Raw genomic sequence first — 18099 nt, 5'->3', positions numbered from 1 at the left:
CATCAGTTTGCCTTTGCTTTGCTTGCCCCCTTCTCCTCTCCCCTTCCCTGCTGCAGAGTGGGTGCAGGCAGAAGCCATGAACATCTCTCGCCAAATTCTCCTGGACAAAGAGGCCACGGAAAGGCAGGAAGAGGCTGTGACTCTTCGTCAGGAGGTGGCATCTCTGAAGAAGAAATTGGAAAACCTGGAGAAGGAAAGGAAGGATGTGCTGGTGAGATTGGCAGATGCCACAAAGGGCCCCTTCCTGGCTATGTTTGGACCTTGTGTTAGTAGTTCTAAGGAGTACTTTTTCCTTTTTAAAACTTCTAATTGCATCCTTCTGAATAAGGAGGAAAAGATGTGGTAGTCATGGCAAAGGCAGTTAATGCTGAGGGTGCTACATTTCCTCCATGCTGGGCTTCTGTGCCCAAGAAGCTTTAGTTCTCAATGTCCTCACTGTCTCTGTTGACATTGCATGGTTTGGGGAATTGCTGGTGTCCAAACCCATGTTTGGATTTCTAAATATCTGGAAAGAGCGGGGAGAGTCCCAGGTTTGCTGTTGATAGAGAGGTGTTTGGCCTTGGCCATCTGAGAGCAGCCAGTGGGGAGAGAAGAGAGGAAAGCCAAGTGCTGATCCACATCAGGACGTGTGCCTGCAAGGGCACAACTCGTCCTGAGTGGCAGCAGTGAATGACAGACTGATGTGGCCATTGCTGCTCCCAGAGAGGGCAGTGGGGCTCTCGGGGATGGAGCCATGGAACCTCTGCACAGGAGAGGTGGAAAACCTCTCCTGTCAGCCCAGCCCCGGGGAAGGAAAGGATGGGGCTGTTTGATCTTCCCTTCCTCCCTTATGGAGAGCACATCCTCCTGGCACTGCCTGAATCCTGCTTAGCGTGGACTTGAAATCCTGGCTGCAGTTCTGGCAGCTCCTCCCCAAAGGAGCACTGGAGTGGAGCTGCAAGAGGTCAGGGAAGGGCAGAAAGGAAGCTGGGACGAGCTGAGCCAGCTGGGAAAGATGCAACATCACCAGGGGGCCCAGCAAAGGTCTGCAGCATCTCGAGGGGCAGAGAGTGACAAGGGCAGCCTGTGCCTGCCCCTGCAGCAGGAGTCTAGATCTGGTATGAAAAGCAAATTCAGAGAGGGAATGAGTGACCCTTTTTCTCCCTCTTTTGGCAACATGAACAGGAATTGTACCAGCAGCACATGAGATATCTGGAAAAGAAGAATGAAATGCCTGCACCAGAGATGCCAGATGATAAGGAAAATACTCAAGACTTGGCAGTGGAGAGGGAAGACCTGCAAGAGGAGTCGGAGCATGGGGCTGCTGCTTTGAAGAAATTAAGGGACAACACTCAAGTACTGAGTGCTGCACTGAACAAGAGTGAAATTGCCAAAGGGGCTCTGAAGAAACACTTGGACATCCTGAAAGGAAAGATCCAGGCAGGCAGAGGCATTGGCTTTCAGTCCAGTCCAGTGTCCCTGAATTATTCCAGTGGTGTTTCCCATGAAGAGGTGGGTCTCTGTCCCTGTCACTGCAGGCCTGCTTGGGTAAAGCAGCCCGGGCTGCAGCAGGCAGCCTTGTCTGTCTGCCTGGCTCCAGCCAGAGACCATTGACTGCCTGATTGTTTCCTGGCATGCCTGGAATGACCAATCCAGCTCTGGAGCTTGCTGTTCAAATCAGCTCCAGGCCAAAAGCTGTGGCATGGGGAGCTGCTTCCCCTGTGCCAGTGCTAGGGGAGGCAACCCATGGGGGTTTGGATAGGGTGTGGGAAGTAATGGAGCAGGTGATTGGAGTGATGGACTAAAGTGAGTTGAGTTTTGGATCAATGGCTGAAAATCAGTTACACTCCTGGTGCTCAGAGTAAATTGTATTTGCAACTATGGAAGAGGCAGTGTTTTTGGGTGACAACACAGAGTCTGGAGTAGGGATGTTTGTTGGGAAGGAGTAGTCTGGGCCCAGGCAAGGCAGCAGGGCCTGACACAGCACTTCCAAGGTAACAGTGCCAGAGGCTTCTGGCAGCCCAGGCTATCAGAGCTGCATAGGGCAGATGCTGTGAAACTTGGAGCCCAGAGCACAGGTGCTCCTTGTCCTCTGGCTGCCTGCGAGGTGGCGCTGGCTGGCTCTGCACAGGGCTCCCAAGGAAGGGCTCCAGCTGTACCTTGTCCCACTTGCAGGTTTCCCAGGAGGAGGATTCATCAAGCTGGTCTCTGGAGCACCTTAGCTGGGAATCCTCTGACCAAGGGCACGCAGCAGCCCAGGCATGCAGAGAGGAGGAGCTGCTGGGCCAGAAGGCTGAGCTTGAGGGCCGACTGGCAGCCACAGAGTGGCTCCGACAAGATCTTTCCAGGCAGCTGGCAGAGACCAGGTAAAGGCAGGGAGCTGAGCCTTTTCAGATGTTTTTACATGCCGTGGACAGAATATGGAAGAATCTCAAGAAGAAAAAAGCCACAATTTGAAGGTTATTTTTGGGCCACCTAAAGCCAGCAAAGCTCTTGTGAGCCTTGGGCTCCTCTTTGTGCTGCTGAGCAACTCCTGTGGGAAGTCAAAAGCAATCCACCCAGCCCTGAATTGAGTAGTAGTTAAACCATGCAGATGCGGAGTGAAACCTCAAGTTTCTCTTGGCTTTGGCTGCTTCTTCTGGGCATTCTGGGCATCCCTTGTTCCTTTCTGAGTAGCTTGACATGATCCTGATCTTCAGAACTGAAGCTTCACCTTCAGCATTCCAGGCCCTTCCCTTGGCACGCTGGGAGTAGCACGCTGCCATTCAGGGTGAAGCCAGAGGCTCCTGCTGAAAATCTTGAGCCATTTCTGCTTCCCAGCGCACTCTTGAGAAGTGTGGGACAGGACCTGGAGCTGGTTAGAGAACAGCAGGGAAAGCTCTTTGGAATTCTCAACAGCCTCTGGGGATTCTTGCTGATTGTTGATGGGCAGCCAGCTGCCAAACCGGCCAAGGTCCCTTTGGATGGTCCCTCTCACTCTGTCAGGAAGGACAAGTCCCTTGGGCTACTGCCTGCTTGGCCAGCAACACTAAAATAAAGGCAGCAGATCTACTCCATGACCTTGCAGGAGTTGAAACTGCAATCTCTGCATTCAGCAAGTTGTCATTGAGACAAAGAGATGTTCTGATATTTTGCAAGTGCTACCATGACCATGAGATTTTACTGTGTCTGAAAAGTAGTTCTGAAGCCTCTTAAATACCGGGTGTCTGGAAGATGATGTGCCTTCATGTCCATTATCAAGAGCATTAAAGAGTCAGGATTCAGCCAGGACAAGATTCTGTTGTGTCCCCCAGCAGAGCAGCTTGGAATTGCTGATGGGAGAAGGGCTGTGAGCAGGGGCTGGGCTTTTGCTCGTCGCTCCAGCCTGTTTGGGCACAGCTAGCCAGTGTCATAGGTCAGGAACAGCAACGGAAGGTTTGGCTGTGGAGGCCAAGTTGGGCTGGACAGTCTGTGCTGTGCCAGGCCATAAGGGAGGCCTGGGCAGTCCCTCAGAGGCCCTGCTCTCTCTTGAAATGGCACAGATGTGCCTTCTCTGGACCAGTTTCCAGGTGACCCATTTTCCATACTCAGGTGTGGGGATCTTGAGCCACGTCATCCTGGAATATCCAGCTGTGGCTGTTTGGAGCAAGCAACTCATGTCTCTCCGTATTTGCAACTTGCAGATCAGCAAAGGAGAGCCTGGAATCCAGGCTGTTTGCTGCTCAGCAGCAGATAGCTCAGCTGGAGATCTCCAGGAACCATCTAGAGACTCAGGTGCTCACAGTCACACAGGACAAAGTGGTGATAGAAGGTGAGAACCTCGTGTGCTTCATTTGTGGTGCTGCTCATGCCTAGAGAAGCTAAGCACCTTGTAAATCCACCTCTGTCCACAGAGCATCTTAGGAGTGGTGGGGCTGGAGGCACGGAGGGGGCCTGAGGTCAGTAAAGTCAGTAAAGACTCTGACTCTTGCTGTTGGTCTTGTTTGCAGGACAAGTGAAATGCCTGCAAGGTGAGCTGGAAGCAGAGAGAGCTCTCAGGAAGCAGGAACAGGAAGACACAGCTCAAGAACTCCTGCAGGCACAGCAGCAGCATCACAAAAGCCTCAGGCCTCAGGGAACAGCTCAGCAAGTGGAAATAAAGAAGCTCCTGGAAGACCTGGTAGGGGCCAATATGCTTCTGAATTGACCAAACCAGCCCTGTGGGTTGGTGTAGCACAAGCAGAGGCTGAGGGTGTGAAAGGGCAGCAGTTCTCTGGCAGAGGCCTCCCACTGCTGGTCCAGACAGCAGAGGCAGCAGCTCGGACTTGGAGGTGCGTGAAGGCCCCCGGGATGGTGCTGGGACAGTAAATGCAGCCACAGCTTCAGTGAGGGTGTAAGAGCAGTTCCAGAGCAGGTTGGGCAGTGCCCACCCAAAGCGTGGCAGCCCAGGGCAGGATCATCCCCGAGTCCCACCTGCCACTGAGCAGATGCCAACGTGGAGCAGATGCCAACAGTGCTGCTGGCTGCAGGCGTGGGAACTCAGTTCCTTTCTTGCTGTGCTTCCATGGTGGGCAGAGGGATTGGCTTTGGGCTGGAAGCCATGGACAGGCCCATTGTCCCTGCTCGTCCAGTCCTTGTGGCTGGGGCATCAGGGAGGGGAAGGTGACACCGCCTTTTCTGAGTGCTTGGACTCAATGCTTGGCAAGGTCTTTGCCAACAGAAGAGATTCCACAAGTCTGTGATTCTTGCACCTGCTGAGCCTCCTTTTGAATCCCCTGACAGGACACGGTTTCTGGAGTGCAGAAAGCCATCGCTGTTGTCTTTTCCAGCTGGGGATTGTGGGAGAGATGAAGCTTCACATTTTTCAGCAAGGAGCTTGCCTGGGACTTCATCTTGCAAATTTTTCCTCTCCTCCTCAGGCAGGTGAACGTGAAAGGCACCGTGCAGAGATGCAGGAGATGCTGGAGCAATGGGAAAAAGAGAAGGCAGAGAGAAAGAGGGAGCACAAGGAGGTGCTGTTGGAGATGAGACAGAAAGTAGACACCTTGCTGGCTCAACAAGAAGAATTAATGAGATTTGAAAATGCCAAGCGAGAGGTAATGATTGTGAGAGGAGAACTGGTGTGATTTTTTGCAAGGCTGGAGCTGTGGGAGATGGCAGGATATGGGGCTGTGTGGAGCATGGCCTCCGTGTCTTTTACATTGAATTAGGGGAGGTGCAAGCTGAACAGGGCTGTCTTTGGCACCAGGAATGAGCCCTCTCTTAGGAAGCCAGGCAGAGACATCAGCTGTCAGCTGAGATTTTTGTGCTGCTCTTGTGCTCTGTTGTTTTAAGATGCACCTCAGGGTATCTTCAGTGTTCTCTTTCTGTTCCCCTTTTGGTGTGTGCTGGTAGGTGTTCCTAGCCTAAGTAAGTTTGGAGGACTTTTCTTTTGTGGGCACGGGGAGGGCGCAGCAGGAGCAGTGACAAGTGCAAAATCTTTTTAAAGACTTGCCTGGGGTATATCTGAACAGTAACCCAGAGATGTCTTCTGGGCTGTGTGTTAAGTCACTTCCTGGGAAGCTGTGTCTCCCCCAGGGCAGGCAGTGGCCCAGGGCAGCAGCAGCCAAGTGCTCTGAGGGCACGTGAGCCCATCCGCCTTTGCCCCTTGCCACACGGGTGTTGCAGGAGAAGTGTGAAGCCCTCTGCTCTTTCCTTCTGTGCAGGTCCTGCTGGAAGAGCAGAAGGAGAAGAGTGCTTTATCAGAGGCACTGCTCCAAACTCAGGGAGAGCTCAGCCGAGCCCGCCAGCAGGTCCAGCAGCTCAGGCAGGAGGTGCAAGAGCAGCAAGAGAAGGGGCAGCTAAGTGTGAGTAGCCAGGCAACGGAGGGCAGGGCAGTGATAAGGGCACAAAAGGCAGCTCCTGGGACTGAGGAGCCAAGGGCTGCCCCAGGCCCTGGGAGCACAGCTCCTGGTAGGCTGCAGAGCTCAGCCCCGGGAAGGAAGGGTTGCAGGGGAAGCAGAGCTGGGTAGAGAAGCCAAAAGAAGCAGCTGAAAGAATGGGATTTTGAGGCAGCAAGTGGAAAGAGCTGAGCCTGAGGGCAAATCCCAGGAAGTTGCTCTGCATTTTGTTGCCAGAACATCAAGGAAAATCTGGAAGCTGAGCTGCAGGAAGCTCGCAGTGAAGTCCAGGCAGCAGAGAGGAGGCACAAGGAAGAGCTGCAAGGCCTCAAAGAGGAAATGAATCTGCTCCTTGAGCAGAGGGAGGCTCTACAAAAGCAGGTGAGTGAAGGAGCAGTGGCACTGCAGTCCTGCAGTGAGGGGTCTGTGGCCTTCTTGCTTTTCCACGGCGGAGCAGCGGCTGCAGGGGGGAGCCCTGGGGCTGTCTCGTGCTCTGGGGGCTCCATGGCAGCTGCTCTGAAGGACACTCAGTGCTCTGCTGAATGTCAGCTGCTGCTCTGGACAGCTGGGCTCGTCCTCTGCACTGTTGGCCAGCAACCATCAGCATGGATTCCTGCTGGCCTCTTCTTGCTAGCCTTGGTTTGGCAGGTGCTTTTCCAGGTGCCCTTGGTGGTGGGCCAATTAGAGACTGGAACAAGTTGGCCATATCCTTTGTGAATCTGGGGCTCTCAGGACAGGGAGAAATGCAGAGTTGTCCTTTACCTTTGCTCACAGCCTGTGCTGTGGCTGACAGTGACAAGCTGTGCCCGTGGCCTCTGACTGCTTTGTTCTGTTTGACTGGAGGTGGCAGAGTTGACATCTCAGCTGGCAGCCTGCCGAGAGTGCCAGGAAAAGACTGTGCAGAGAGCCCAGCAAGATGTGAGGGAGGCCCAGCAAGAGTCCAGGCAGAAGCTCTCGGAGGTTGAGCATGTCCAGAAGCTGCTGGAAAAGGCAGAACATCAGAAGAAGGAGCTGCAAGCACATCTGGACTACTTGGAGAGAAAATGGATCCAGTGGGAAGAAGTGGCACAGCAGAATTCAGAATTGCAGGCTTCCGTCAATGCCCTAGAGAGGGAAAAAGCCAGGTAAATGAAAGCCTGTGGGACTCTGCACTGTGGTGAATGGATTCCCTCTTTTCCATCTTTGCACCTGTCAGGGGCTCTGGCTGCATTTCCCAAGTGGCAGATTCTGAACTCTCCATGCAGACACGTCCCATTGTCTGGATGTTGTCTTTCATTTTATTTTTTTCTAAGCATTCCGTTACAGTTTTTCTGAAGACAAAGGCTTTTGGGGTAGCCCTTTCCCTCTAGGGGTAAATGTGTTATATAGGTGGGTGTGTTGACACTGCCTGAGCTGCATTGGAAGGAGTTGGATGCATCCTTCAGCTCCACCTTGGGTCCTGTAACTTGAAGCCTTTGGGATCTGGATCAGCCTGGCATCTGATGCTGTTTCTGGGCAGAACCATCTTAAGGCCCTGATTGCTGATCTAGGCCAGACTGCCCTCGGAGGCAGCCCAGAAACAAGAATGTCTCTGCTGCATCATTCCTCATCAAATGTGCCCCGGTGCCTGGAGGGAGTCAAGCAGGGTCCCTGCCACCCTGCACAGTCCCAGGCATTTCTGACTGTGCAAAGAATGCAAGAAACAGGAGCAAGGTATGGGGGGCTCCTCCAGCTGATCAAGTCCTGCCTGGCTTCAGTGCCACAGGATTCTTCTTCCAAGAAGAAGACAAAGGAAAGGCAGGCTGCTCCTGCTTGCCTCGAACCTTCTGCATCTTCCATCAGGTTGTGCTCCAAGCCTCTGTTGCCACTTTGGCCTTTGTTCAAGAATGGGTGCTGGTAAATCTTAGGGAACTTGCCAGAGATCCCCTGGCTGTAGGGTGCTGCTCCTCCTACCTAGATGTGTAGGATGGGGGAAGGAAATGTCTCTTCTATGCTATCCAAAGCTCCCTGCCTTGGAGCCTGGTTAGTCAGAAGAAAACTGTTGCTCTCCCCTAATGTCTTCATTGTGGGATTTGGAAACAGCCAAGTTGTTTAGACAAACCTCATCAGACAGAGCAGTTTTTCCCTTAGGTGGTGCCAGTCCTAAGAGTTTCTAAAATGTGATATCATATAGTAATGAGTTGCTTGCTTCCCTTCTAGGCTGATTCTGACTCTGGAGGAAAAGAACCTGTGCCTCAGAACACTGGAAGAACAGAACATGGCACTGAACAATCATGTCTCTCAGTGTCATTCTGCTCTTCAGCAGGCCAACCAGCTCTCTACAAACCGCGCTGGACAACTGCAGGTGCTCAACACCCAGGTAAGCTGTGCAGTGGCATCCTCTCCTCCAGGGGCACACAGCAGCACCTTTGGCTTGGAGGCCATGGCTGTGACAGGCTGGGCAGGGCACTCCCAGCACAGCCAGTTCAGAGCTGCAGCCCAAGGATGCCCATTGCCTCCCTTTTCCTGTTTTCTCTCCATTGCTCTCCATTGGAATCCTTGCTTCTCTTCCTTCAGGTTTTGGCATGTTTTTTCCTTGAACTCAATTCTCCTTCATTGCGTCCCCTCTTGCCCACTCTGCTGCCTCAGGAGCAGCCCTGTCCCTGAGGCTCTGTGCATCCATCTTCCAGATCCGGGCCCTGCAGGATGCAGTGCTGCAGATGGAGGCTTCCCAGGCAACTCGAGAGAAGCAGCTGCTGAAGGAGCTGGAGGAGTCTCGAGCAGGAGAACGCTGCTTGAGGGACTCTGTGCATGTGCTGGAGGCTGAGGTGTCTGAGCTGCGTGTGAAGCTGCAGAGCTCTGATGACAAAGCTCTTGCCTTGGCCATACAGTGTAAGGCTCTGGAGCTGGAGCTGAGGAAGACACAGACTGAGAGAGACAACCTCAGAGCCTGCAACATGGAGCTGCAGAAGGTGTTGGAGAAAAGTGAGCAAGGTACAGCTTCTCCTCTCCCACTCACTGTCCCACGCTGTCTCACCAGCTGAGGAGCTGTAGCTGATGCCTCAGCTCAATTCCCCCAAACTCCAGGACCTGCCAGAGCCTCCAGGCTATTGGCCTCTCTGGAGCAGGACTGGACAGGCATCCCCTCTCCTTTGTCTCTCTTGGGTTGCTCACTCTGCACACAGCCAAGGGCAAACACTCTTTCCTACTCCTCTGAACCCCGCCCCTTTCATTCCTGCCTTTTTCTCTGGGGGGAAGTTTCCTTCATTTCTGTCAGCTTTGGAGCCTTTGTGGGCTTAGGGCCTGGCAAACACAGGCAGGTAGAGAAGACAGTGCTGTTGTCTCTGCAGGATGCACATCAGTTTGCCTTTGCTTTGCATGTCCCCTTCTCCTCTCCCCTTCCCTGCTGCAGATTTCTGGAAGGCAGAAGTCAAGCACATTTCTCGAGAAACTGCCCTGCAGAAAGAGGCCACGGAAAGGCAGGAAGAGGCTGTGACTCTTCTTCAGGAGGTGGCATCTCTGAAGCGGAAATTAGAAAACCTGGAGAAGGAAAGGAAGGATGTGCTGGTGAGATTGGCAGATGCTCCAATGGCCAATTTCCTGGCTATGTTTGGACCTTGTGTTAATAATTCTAAGGGGCACTTCTTCCAGTTTAACTTTTCTAATTGCATTCTTCTGAATAAGGAGGGAAAGACTTCGTCATCATGTCACGTGCAGTTAATGCTGAGGCTGCTGATTTTCCTCCATGCTGGGCTTCTGTGCCCCAGAAGCTTTAGTTCTCAATGTCCTCACTGTCTCTGTTGACATTGCATGGTTTGGGGAATTCCTGGTGTGTCCAAACCCATGTTCGGATTTCTAAATATCTGGACGTGGAAGGAGTGGGCAGAAGAACAGGTTTGCTGTTGATAGAGAGGTGTTTGGCCTTGGCCATCTGAGAGCAGCCAGTGGGGAGAGAAGAGAGGAAAGCCAAGTGCTGATCCACATCAGGACATGTGACTGCAAGGGGACAACTCGTCCTGAGTGGCAGCAGAGAATGACAGACTGATCTGGCCCTTGCTGCTCCCAGAGAGGGCAGTGGGGCTCTCGGGGATGGAGCCACGGAATCTCTGCACAGGAGAGGTGGAACCCACTCCTGTCAGCCCAGCCCCAGGAAAGGAAAGGCTGGGAATGTTTGCTCTTCCCTTCCTCCCTGATGGAGAGCACATCCTCCTGGCACTGCCTGAGTCCTGCTTAGCATGGACTTGAAATCCTGGCTGCAGTTCTGGCAGCTCCTCCCCAAAGGAGCACTGGAGTGGAGCTAGAGGAGTCAGGGAAGGGCAGAAAGGAAGCTGGGACGGGCTGAGCCAGCTGGGAAAGATGCAGCATCACCAGGGGGCCCAGCAAAGGTCTGCTGTGTCTCGAGGGGCAGAGAGAGAGAGAGGGGCAGCCTGTGCCTGCCCCTGCAGCAGGAGTCCAGATCTGGTATGAAAAGCAAACTGAGAGAGGGAATGAGTGACACTTTTTCTCCCTCTTTTGGCAGCATGAACAGGAATTGTACCAGCAGCACATGAGATATCTGGGAAAGAAGAATGAAATACATGCACTTGACATGCCAAATCAACAGAAAATAATGCAACAATTGAACACTGAAAAGGAAACCAAGCAAGAAGATTTGGGGCATGGGTCCGCTGCTTTGAAGGAAGGAAGAGGGGGAACACTGAGTGCTGCACTGACCAAGTGTAAAATTGCCAAAGGGGCTCTGAAGAATCGCTTGGCATTCCTGAAGGGAAAGTCTTGTATCCAGGCAGGCACTGGCATTGATCTTCATTCCACTGCAACATGCCTGAATTATTCCAGAGATGTTTCCCATCAAGAGGTGGGACTCTATACCCCTGTCAGTGTAGGCCTGATTGTTTGCTTCTACACCTGGAATGGCTGCTCCAGCTCTGGAGCTTGCTGTTCAAATCAGCTCCAGGCCAAAAGCTGGGCATGGACAGCTGCTTCCCCTGTGCCAGTGCAAGGGGAGGAAACGCATGGGGGCTTGGATTGGGTGTGGGAAGTAATAGAGTAGATGAGCAGAGTGATGGAGTAAACTGAGCTGAATTTAGCCCAAGAGGGCTGAACAGCAGCTGCACTGCTGGTGCTCCGAGGACACTTCCCAAGATGGATATTTCTGAGGGACAGCTTTTGTGGTCTTTGAAATATGGGCATCATCTCCTCTCTGAATACCCAGCAGGCTTTTGGAGCACAAGAGGAGCAGCTGTTTTGTGGCTCAGGGACCAGCCTGGAATCAAACAAAGTGGTTGCATCAGCAGAGGAGAAGAGAGAGAGACCTGAATTATCCACTGTGCCCTGGAGAAGTGGCGAGCAGGTAAATTGGGCTTTTGCTGCCTCTGCAGAGCCTCAGGCTCCTCTGGAACATGGCACGTTAGCCCAGGCAGCGCTTTGGAGACCTCTGTTTGTTCCCTTGCCTCTCCCTGTCCCTGCTGTGGCACATCCCTTTGTTTCTTCTCTCTCTTGTGGCAGCCCATGGCTTTCACAAGGGCACCTTCACTCCACTGCCTCCCTCCCTGGCCCCGTGTCCCTGCACACACACACTGGCCTCTCTTGCACAGCCCCCAGCGAGAGCTTTTTGCCCCCAGTGTTGTCTGGTGCACTTCAGGGTCTCAGAGTAGGGATCTCCTTGCCTTGATGTCCAGAGGTCCTTTTGCTCTGTGTTTGCTGAGAGTTTTCTGTGACCCTCTCTCCCATCCAATCTGCAGGTGGAACCTGACAGGAGAATCAGAGCTTTTAGGAGAATGTTCCTCCCAGACTACTTCATATTCCCTGTCCACGAGTCTGCCCATCGAAACTGGTCAACTTTTGAAATAGAAGACTCCTCCAGTAGCTCAGGGGAGCAGCAGCCCTCGTGCTGATGCACAGCCTGTGGAGAAGAGGGTCAGTGGCCCAAATGTGTGCTTTGGAAAGCAGAGCTGGGTTCCTAAATCCCATTGGAAGTCTCTCTAATAGACCTGTGGTGGCTGAGAGGTGGATGGATGTGGAAAGGGTTTGCCAGCCTTGAACTGGACTTGTTGATCTTCTGAGCTCTGTTGTGTCTGGGAGCCTGTTCCTTTCCCCTTGCCCAAGGGCAGAGTGTTGCTGAGGGCTGGAGTTGGAGGCTGTGTGTGCCCCAAGAGCCGGTACCGTGGGGCTGCAGGTGCTCCTGGCAGCGTGGGCTTGTCTGAGCCGGGCCTTGTGCCTCTTTCAGGTGTCCCTGCTGCAGTCACAGCTGGCCCAAGACCGACAGCACCACCTGGAGAGCTGTGCAGGGAGCAGGCAGGAGACACAAGGTGCAGAAGGGACCTCCTTGCTTCCTGAACATCTCAGAGAGGAGCCAGCTGGATGCAGTTTTAGACGTAGGCAGTAGTTTATGTTTAAAGGTGGTATAGTATAGGATAGCATAGGTAATAGTAATTGAACCTTTATACAACTGTGTTCCATAGGATGAAGGATATATTGATAGAGAAATAAAGAGTTTATTCTGATCACAATTAAACTAAAAGATCTTTTTCAGGCTTATTTACTGCCCAGTACAGAGACCTGTAACTTCCAGTATAGTGCATTATATCTGAAGCAACATTGAAGCAATTCCAGTCAAGTCAGCAAAAACCAATTCTTAAAGATTGATGCTACTCACCCAAACCCATGACCATGGGCAAACCTTTCTCTCAGTCTCAAGGCGTGACCTTGAGGAGCATCCTCACTCCAGGGAGGAATCTGCAGACGGCCACATGTGCCATGCACCACTTTGGTGAGGGCAGGAGAATCCTGCCATGTGAGGAGCTTGTTCATTTGCCCTTAGGAAACTGCAGCCTGTTTTTTCTCGGAGTCACAGAATCTCAGGCTGGGGGAGGCTGGAGGCACCTCTGGAGGTCACCTTGCCCAGCCCCTGCTCCATCAGGGCCACCCAGAGCCGGCTGCCCAGCATGTGTCCAGGTGGCTTTTCAGTCTCTCCAGGGATGGAGACTCCCCCCACCTCCCCAGGCACCTGCACCAGTGCTCGGCCACCCTCCCAGTGCACAAGTGACTCCTGAGCTCGCAGGGCCCCTCCTGTGTGTCACTTTGTGCCCGAGGCCCCTGGAGCTGTCCCTGGCCCTGTCTCCTCTGCAGCCTCTCCCCAGGTTTTTATCCCCAGGGATGAGATGCCCTGAGCCTGCTCTGCTCCAGGCTGGCCAGTGCCAGCTCTCTCAGCCTCTCCTCATGGCACAGATGCTCCAGTCCCTCCATTGCCTTCATGGCCCTGTGCTGGACTCTGTCCAGCCTGTCCCTCTCCTGTACTGGGCAGCCCAGCTCTGGGCCCAGCACTCCAGGGCTGGCCTCTCTGCAGTGGAGCAGAGGGAAAGGATCCCCTCCCTCTGCCAGCTGAGACACAGCTCCCAGTGCAGCCCAGGACGCTGTTCTGCACTGCTGCAGGAGCACACTGCTGGCCCATGGGCATCCTGGTGTCCAGCAGAACCCTGCCAAACCTCAGTTTTCCAACTGGGTGGCCCCCAGCAGATACCGGTGCCTGTGGTTCTTCCTTCCCAAGGACAGGACTCAGCACTTGTCATTGAACTGCCACCCTTGTTGAACTGTCCCTCTGAATGGCAGCACTCCTCTCTGGCAGATCAGCCACTCCTCCTGGTTTGTGGGAGGGCACAGCCTGGCCCCATCACCCAGTTTACTAACAAAGGTGTCAGAAAGGACTGCACTCAGCATTGTCCTTCCAGGGTCCACCGCTAGACTTTGTGCCACTGATCACCAGGGTTCCAAGAAGGTACATTCTGTGCAAGGAGTCTTTGCTTCTATGTACAGATTCAGAAAGAATTGGCAGGATTTACAACAGGGATTTCAGCTCCATATCTTATGTGGGAAAAAATGGAATGATCCACGCTCTCTCTCACTGGTGATGGGTAAAGTGGTCCTGTTGTGGGTGGCAGTGGATGTCACCTGCACAGGAACCGCCAGACTGGTGGGACATACAGTGGGAAGGAGCACTCTGAGGGAGGTAAAAGCTGGTCTGTAGAGATCATTCAAAGACTATTCTTCAAACCATAGAAGCCCCTGTTTTGTGAAGATCAGGAACAATTCCTAAGCAAGGGCTAAAGCTGCAATTCGGTGAGTTCCTTTACCTCCTTGGTCAATTTCTCCATTAATTGTGGGAATCCATAAAATCAGAGGGTTTTGGGAAAGCTGTGAAAGGCAGGCCTCAAAGACAGCAGAACTGTGATTAGAGCTAAGCAGTGGCCAAAAAATAAGTTAGCAGAAAAATTATGGAAAAAGTAGAAAAGTAAGGACAAATGGACAAATGTATTAACACTTGCCGGGGTCGGCTGTTGCTTGTCTCTGCCCCAGCACGGGAAAAAGTGGTTCTGGGTAGGCCGCGCTCTCGAAGAAGGAGTCTGGACTCTTGCTTTCGGTCTTCAGTCGAGTTTATTATTTCTTATCTACAAAGATTTTCTGTCTGTCCAGCCGAGGTCTGACCAGCAAGACAGCCAAAGGCACTCTCCCCCGCCCACGAGGCGGTTGTCTCTTTTATAATGAAAATTACGTATTTGATATTTACCTTTACTTCCCAATACTTTCTGCCCTTGTTGGCAAGTGTCCTCTTTCTATGAACCAATCCACACATGCCAACATCATCCTGAACATGGATGCCAAGGAGAAGAAAGAAGAAGGACAGGGCACGCCCAAATTCCTCCATCTTGGGACTCCTGATCCATGTACAGAATTCTAGACCCCCCTGTACAATACATAAAACCCCCCTGTACAGTGCATTCTAACTTAAGTTCTAACAAGTGAATAACATCCCCTCACCATTTAGACATGAAATTCTCTCATCTCTTCACCTTCAGGTGTCATTTCTTTAAAAGGATCAAAGTCAAGCCACCAGGTACTTTTGGCAACATTCCAGGGCCTCCGAGCCCCCAAGGGTTGTCTCGGTAGCTCTGGACATCCGGAGTGATGTACTGAGCTCCCACAAACACTTGTCTAGAATAACTGCCTAATCTGCAGAAAAGTATATCTAGCAAGATATTAGGGAGTTCTTAGCTTAATAATGGAGCTCTGTGCATTGTGTTTTAAGGCTTAAAAACAGGTATTGTATTCATAATAAGCAAGCAAGCAAGCAATGTTTTAACCAAAAGTACATGACAGGCTTGCACAGGCAGCTTCTCTTCCCGAGTGGCAATGTCTTGCCATTTGTCTGTAGCCCAAATTGCTTTTCCCTTATGCTGCCATTTGGCCTTTTTCCACCTTTCCAGCCAGGAAAGGCCTCCACAGACCATTGTCTACCATCCATGAGTCAGGGTAGAGAGGGAGTTCTGGCCACTTCTCTCCCTCAGCAATGTTCAGGGCCAACTGGATGGCTTTGAGTTCAGCAAGTTGGCTCGATCCACCTTCTCCTTCAGCAGCTTCTGCAAGCTGTCACGGGGGGCTCCATTCAGCTGCTTTGCACTTTCAGTTCATCCTTACAATGCGACAGGAACTGTCAGTGGAAAGAGCGTAGCTTGTTTCTCCTTGTGGTAGTTGGCTGTAAGGTAGAGCTTCCTCAACACCTGTTCCTGCTCCTTTTTTTCCAGTAGACCAAAGTTCTCACCTTCAGGCCAATTCATATTTATCTCCAAGATGCCAGAGCAGTTTGTGTATTACTGGCGTGCTGTGTGATGAGGGCAATCCATTTGCTCCATGTGGCATTGGTGGTATGGTGGCTAGAGGGAAGCTTTCCTTTAAACATCCACCCCTGTAGTTGTGTTCACGGCTCCCAGAATGAGGGAAGAGGTGAATCTGACTCCATATTTCTTAGAAGGCTGATTTATTATGTTATGGTATTATATTACATTAAAAATTCTATACTAAATCTCTACTAAACTATAGCGAGAAAGGATACATCAGAAAGCTAGGAAAGGAGTGGAATGAATAATAAAATCTCGTGACAGATAGAGAGTCCAACCATGACTGGTCACTAAGTAAAAACAATTCACATGAGACCAATCAAAGATGGAAGCATTGCTGGTCTTTGCTGCTGCCCAGTGTGTCGCTGTGCCGAAGGAAAGGGCGCTGGGCTGGCAACGGCGACTCCCTGTGGTGATCTTGGCAGCAGCTTTGGTCTGCTGTCCTGAGCCACACTCATCAGAGGCACTCTCCTGTTACAAACTAGAAGCATATCCTTCAGTGTAACGGGGGGGTTCTAAAGGTAAGCTTAGAATTGCCGCTCAACACCGCTCATTTGCATTTATAAATGCCATTTCCTCTAAAATATCTTCTCTTGCATTCTCTTTCTTAACTTGGATTTTGATAACTCTAGTTAACCTTTCCACAAATTTCAAAAAAGGCTCTGATGGTGGCTGTTTGATTTTACTGTATGGCTTGAGAGGGCCTTCAGGAGGAAGGGTAAAGAAGGCTTTTTCAGCCTTCTTTACCCTTCTGTTTTTGGTTTTTTTATACTCTCTTGAGGACTTCAAGAGGAATTGCTGCAGCTTGGGTTGGGGCCAAAGACCATTGACCCTCCCCAGAGAGATGCTCAATGGTAATTGGCATACCACTGGCATCCTTTGCTGTGTTTGGATCAGCATGCAAGTCTGGGAGAGCTTCTTTCAGTAGTTGTTTCCGTGCCATTTCCCATAATTTGAATTCTGTAGAAGTCATGAGGCATAAAAAAAGCTGTTTTAAATCATGTGGCACTACTACAGTTTTACTCAGTTCTGCATTTAAAAGGCCACGGAAGTATGGGCTATGCGGGCCATGCTCTTTGTGGGCTTTGCAGATCTCTTTTATCATTTCTCCACCAAAAGCTTTCCAATTAGCAGTTGGGGCTCCTCCCCCTTGCCCTGCACGCTGATACGCAACAGGGGCGAATGAGAAAGTGGGAGCCTGTACTGGCTGTGTGGTTCCCTGCTCCTCATCTTTTGAACTGGAAGCATTGGGATCAGTGGTACAGCTATAGGGATGAGCAGGGGGGTGCCCCCACCGTGGGAACAGGGGGCAGGGGTACCGCGGGGACAGGGGCGGGGACGCCTGGTGACATCACGTCGGCAGGTGCCCCTAGGGCGGGGCAGAGGGGCGGAGCTGAGGGAGTGGCAGGTAGCATGGGGGAAGGGAAGGGTGGGTGAGGGGTAAGGGAGGATTTTTGGGAAGGTGAGTGGAATCATGGGAATAAGAAGCCCAGACAACGCATGGCAGCACGAGGCTTCCTCCACTTTTCCTGTCTCTCTGGGGACTGGGAACCATTTTGAGTTTCAGAAAGGGGGTGGAACACTCGGGTGGCGATTACACAATAACCAATAAGGGAAAACTTAGGAGGGAGCAAACTTATAACAGACATGCCGGCTAGCGAATAGGGAGGATAGGAAGGAGGGACTCTTGTTCCTGATCCAATCACCCACTGACAGGGAAGAATTTTCTGGAAGAAAGGGAGGGGCCAGTGGGTGACGGACAGGAACTCAGGGAGGGATTTACAGAGGGTTTCCAGGGGAACAGGGGAGGAGACAATAGATTGATAGAACTCTTATGCTGGGGAGGGGCAAACCCGGAGAAGGAGGGGAATTCCAGACTGAACCATCATTACAAATAGGGGTAACAGAACAAACCAACTCCAAATAAAAATGAACACACCACAACACAAGCTCACCTCTCCATCCCCCCTCTAGCACAGTGTCTCACTGCCTCTCCCTGCTGGCCTGAAACCTGCCCTAGGGGCAGCTTCAGGGCCACCAGGCCTCCTGCTCCCCCTGAGTCTCTGCTGGCCTCTCCCTCCCACACTCGGGCCCTGCCACGGGGACACCTCGGCACTGAGCACTGTCTCGGACTGCTCTGTCCTTTGCAGGCAACTGTGGTGATGTGGAAGATCCTCCAGATGCCCTGTATCCCCCATGTAGTGACTGTGTATTTCCCCTGCCTCTTTGTGCATCTGCTTTTCCAAGTGCTCTTCAGCACGTTGGATATGCCAGAGGCAGTCGATACCTTCTGGAAGGGATGCCAGCAGCAACACGGCTTTGCCACCAACCCCAACAGCTGCTCCATGCCAGTCCTCCTGTCCCTGCCATGTGCCCAGGGCAGGAGCCAGTGCTCCCAGCGTCACCTGGGCTTTGCTCTGCACACAGCTTTGCAGAGCAGACCCTGAAGGCCCTGCTCTGCCGACTGCACTATGAGGATGTGGTGGTGGCAATGGAAGACAAGCGTGGCTGGGACACACTGCTCTGTGCTGACACCCACCCCTGTGCTGTGGGTGTGCTGGCCAGCTGAGACCCGCTGCTCCCCAGCTGCCCCTGGCTTTTGTGCCCTGTGCCCGGGGTGCCCCACACAGTCCCCATGGTTGTGGACCAGAAAG

General features: G+C 52.3%; 1 protein-coding gene across 5 annotated transcripts in view; it reads left to right on the top strand.

Annotated features, from left to right (window-relative positions):
- The first annotated feature begins 7979 nt into the window (after positions 1 to 7979).
- LOC135282166 (uncharacterized) overlaps positions 7980 to 18099 on the top strand; it is a 59347-nt gene continuing 49227 nt past the window's right edge. For 2 of the 5 annotated variants that reach the window (XM_064391715.1, XM_064391714.1), the window contains exons 1-5: positions 7980 to 8154; positions 8465 to 8768; positions 9187 to 9341; positions 10294 to 10629; positions 10987 to 11124. In XM_064391715.1, coding sequence (XP_064247785.1) covers positions 8053 to 8154; positions 8465 to 8768; positions 9187 to 9341; positions 10294 to 10629; positions 10987 to 11124 — 1035 coding nt within the window. In that variant the 5' untranslated portion in view covers positions 7980 to 8052. Of the gene's footprint in view, positions 8155 to 8464; positions 8769 to 9186; positions 9342 to 10293; positions 10630 to 10986; positions 11125 to 11515; positions 11691 to 12000; positions 12295 to 18099 lie in introns of those variants that run through there. The other 3 variants (XM_064391717.1, XM_064391718.1, XM_064391716.1) reach the window with 3 other exon arrangements.

Source organism: Passer domesticus, chromosome 16 (assembly GCF_036417665.1).
Source record: "Passer domesticus isolate bPasDom1 chromosome 16, bPasDom1.hap1, whole genome shotgun sequence".
NCBI classification, from domain to species: Eukaryota; Metazoa; Chordata; class Aves; order Passeriformes; family Passeridae; genus Passer; species Passer domesticus.
Note: the sequence above shows the minus strand (reverse complement) of the source record. Positions and strands in the feature narration are given on the sequence as shown.